This window comes from Myiozetetes cayanensis, unplaced genomic scaffold, assembly GCF_022539395.1.
Source record: "Myiozetetes cayanensis isolate MyiCay16 unplaced genomic scaffold, myiCay2020 scf10, whole genome shotgun sequence".
Lineage (NCBI taxonomy): Eukaryota > Metazoa > Chordata > Aves > Passeriformes > Tyrannidae > Myiozetetes > Myiozetetes cayanensis.
The window spans coordinates 5,757,501-5,760,000 of NW_026086605.1; the positions used below are offsets into that span (position 1 = coordinate 5,757,501).

The 2,500-nt window shown below is 39.7% G+C and overlaps 1 protein-coding gene across 6 annotated transcripts in view; it reads right to left on the minus strand.

The window, feature by feature from the left end:
- EBF3 (EBF transcription factor 3) overlaps nucleotides 1–2,500 on the minus strand; it is a 130,495-nt gene that overhangs the window by 13,965 nt on the left and 114,030 nt on the right. For all 6 annotated transcript variants that reach the window (XM_050337481.1, XM_050337497.1, XM_050337506.1 and 3 more), the window contains one exon: nucleotides 1,831–1,919. In XM_050337481.1, the coding sequence (XP_050193438.1) occupies nucleotides 1,831–1,919 (89 nt within the window). The remainder of the gene's footprint in view (nucleotides 1–1,830; nucleotides 1,920–2,500) is intronic.

A 2,500-nucleotide genomic window follows, 5' to 3' on the forward strand; every position in this document is an offset into this window, starting at 1 on the left:
GAGATGCTGTTGGAGAATAATCGTAGAATCCCAGAAGGGTTTGGGTTGGAAGGGACCTAAAATGGTTTGGGTTGGAAGGTACCTTAAAGATCATCCAGTTCCACACCCCTGCCATGGGCAGGGACACCTTCCACTAGACCAGGTTGCTCCAAGCCTCATCCAACCTGGCCTTGGACACTTCCAAGGATGGGGAAGCCACAACTTCTCTGGGCAACCTGTGCCAGGGTCTCTTCACCCTCACAGGGAAGAGTTTCTTCCCAATATCCAATCTAAGCCTATTCTCTGTCAGTTTGAATCCATTCCTCCTTGTCCTGTAACTCCATACTCTTCTAAAAAGTCCCTCTCCATCTTTTTTGTAGCCTCCCTTCCCTGCTTATCCCATCTGAGTAGAAGAGACAGTTTGAAATTCCTCACCTCCCAAAAATTCCTATGTCATAAGTCTCAGGCTCATACCCTCCAAAGGCACATTTAAACTTCCTCAAAGTTATGGAGTTGCTGACTCACAACCACTGCTCTTGTAGGTGTTAAAAAATTCAGGAGTGTAGCTGACCCTTTGCAGGACTGAGGATCTCCCCAGGGTTCTGTTCAAAATATCGCCCCAAATTCCAAAACAGTTTAAGGAGACCATCATGAATCTTCTATAACTTATTTTCAGAAGGTTCCTGATGGAAATGGCTGCAAATTTACATGGACTGTAGTCTGAGGGTGATAACAATATTCATGTACACACACACGTATATATCTCTAGGAAGAGCCCTATGGGTGATGGTTCCAGTTCTTCTGGAAGTAAAACTTGTGCTTCTGGTGCTCAACCCCAGGAGCAAAAAAGCCCTCAGTGAAGCACTCCATATTTGACAAATCTTCCTGTCGGCCTCCAATTATTGTGACAGTGAATATCTGATATGAGTTGCTGGCACGTTCACAAATTAAAAGAGAAACATAATGATATTGCTTATGTTCACGCTGAGCATTAAAAGGTAATGTCTAAAAGGTTTTATTGTGTTAATAAAACTCAGAGGTGGTCAAGACTTGATGCACACAGAAACAGAATACAAAATAATCAGTCATAATGTTACGACTTCATTTTTCATTTGTGTTTTCAAGTTTGCCTTGAAAATCAGAGATTGTGCTGAAGGAAAAAAGACAATATTATATCAAAGAAAAAGGGAAAATTATAAGCATGACTTATCTTTAATGTTTTACATCAAAATGAAATTTCTGTGATACGTGTCATGTGCATAAACAACACAGGCAGCTTTTGTCTTTGTTGAATTTAAATGAAAAGTCCCTCTAGATATTAATATGTGGACTTCATTTGTTAGCCTGCTAAGTCAGGGACTTATAACAAAAGCTTTGTAAACAAAAGATTAAACTGAATCGAGCTTTAGAAAATGAAAGGAAAACAAGAGTCAAATAATCACAGATCAGAGTGGGGCTGCTTAGATTGAAATCACTACAAGCTACTGGAGTGGAAAATGTTTAATTGAACTATTTCATTACGCAGGAAGTTTATGTCCCTCTTGTAGAATCCAAAATATTTGTATCAGAAAATCCATTCTCCTCCTTTAAAATACTCTCCTGCAAGTATCAGGTGCGATCTTAAAAACTGTCGATTAACTTGATGGCAAAGAATTAATGTGGAAAAGGGGTCAAATTTCAGAATACAGGTTGCTCGGTTTGGCAGCTTCACGTACCTGCCCAAGAAGTTGATCCATCAGGACTTCTTAGGTGGTGTTATTTTACCGGCGATAAGTAACGTATGGCATTGCTCAGCAACATATATTTAATCAGGAAAAAAAAAAAAAAAATTCTTTTTGGCTCTTGACTAACCTTTGGTAACCTTTCGGGATCACCTGGATGTCGCGGAATAACTTTCTGCAACCTCTGGAAGCCGTAATCTATGGTCGGTTCATTAAGCGCTGGAACACAAACAGATGAGGTGATTTAAGTGGTTTATATTAATAAAGATCTATATCCCAACAACTGTTTGTGAGCACAGATTTACACCCAAAGTGCAGTTTTCTCCTCAGACCTTATCCCGGCCTCAAACCTCATTTTACAACCTGTCCTGAGGAAGAAATTTTTATTTTTTTTTCCCCCTTCACAGAGCAATGATTACTTCTATTTATAATTAGACTGGAAAATAGTCAAAGGGTTATCCAATATATTGCAAAAATGATAGCGCAGTAACAAAGTTACAGGTCTGGAGGCCATATATAGCAATCACTACAGTCATGATATGATGTCTGCATCACAGGCTGCTTTCTATACTGGCTGTGGATTTATGGGAAACTGGCAATTATGACATATGTCCAGCTATTGCTAGCTTCAGATTTATCCCTGTGGTCCTTTTTTGTCTAGCATATTGCCTGAGCACAAACCAGGCAGGAGGAGCACTTAATCTTGCAAAGCTTTAATAATCTGTGAATGGCTGACTACAAACTGATGTAGAGCACTATCATTCTACAGCTGCAATCCACTAGCCTCATGAAATTGCAGG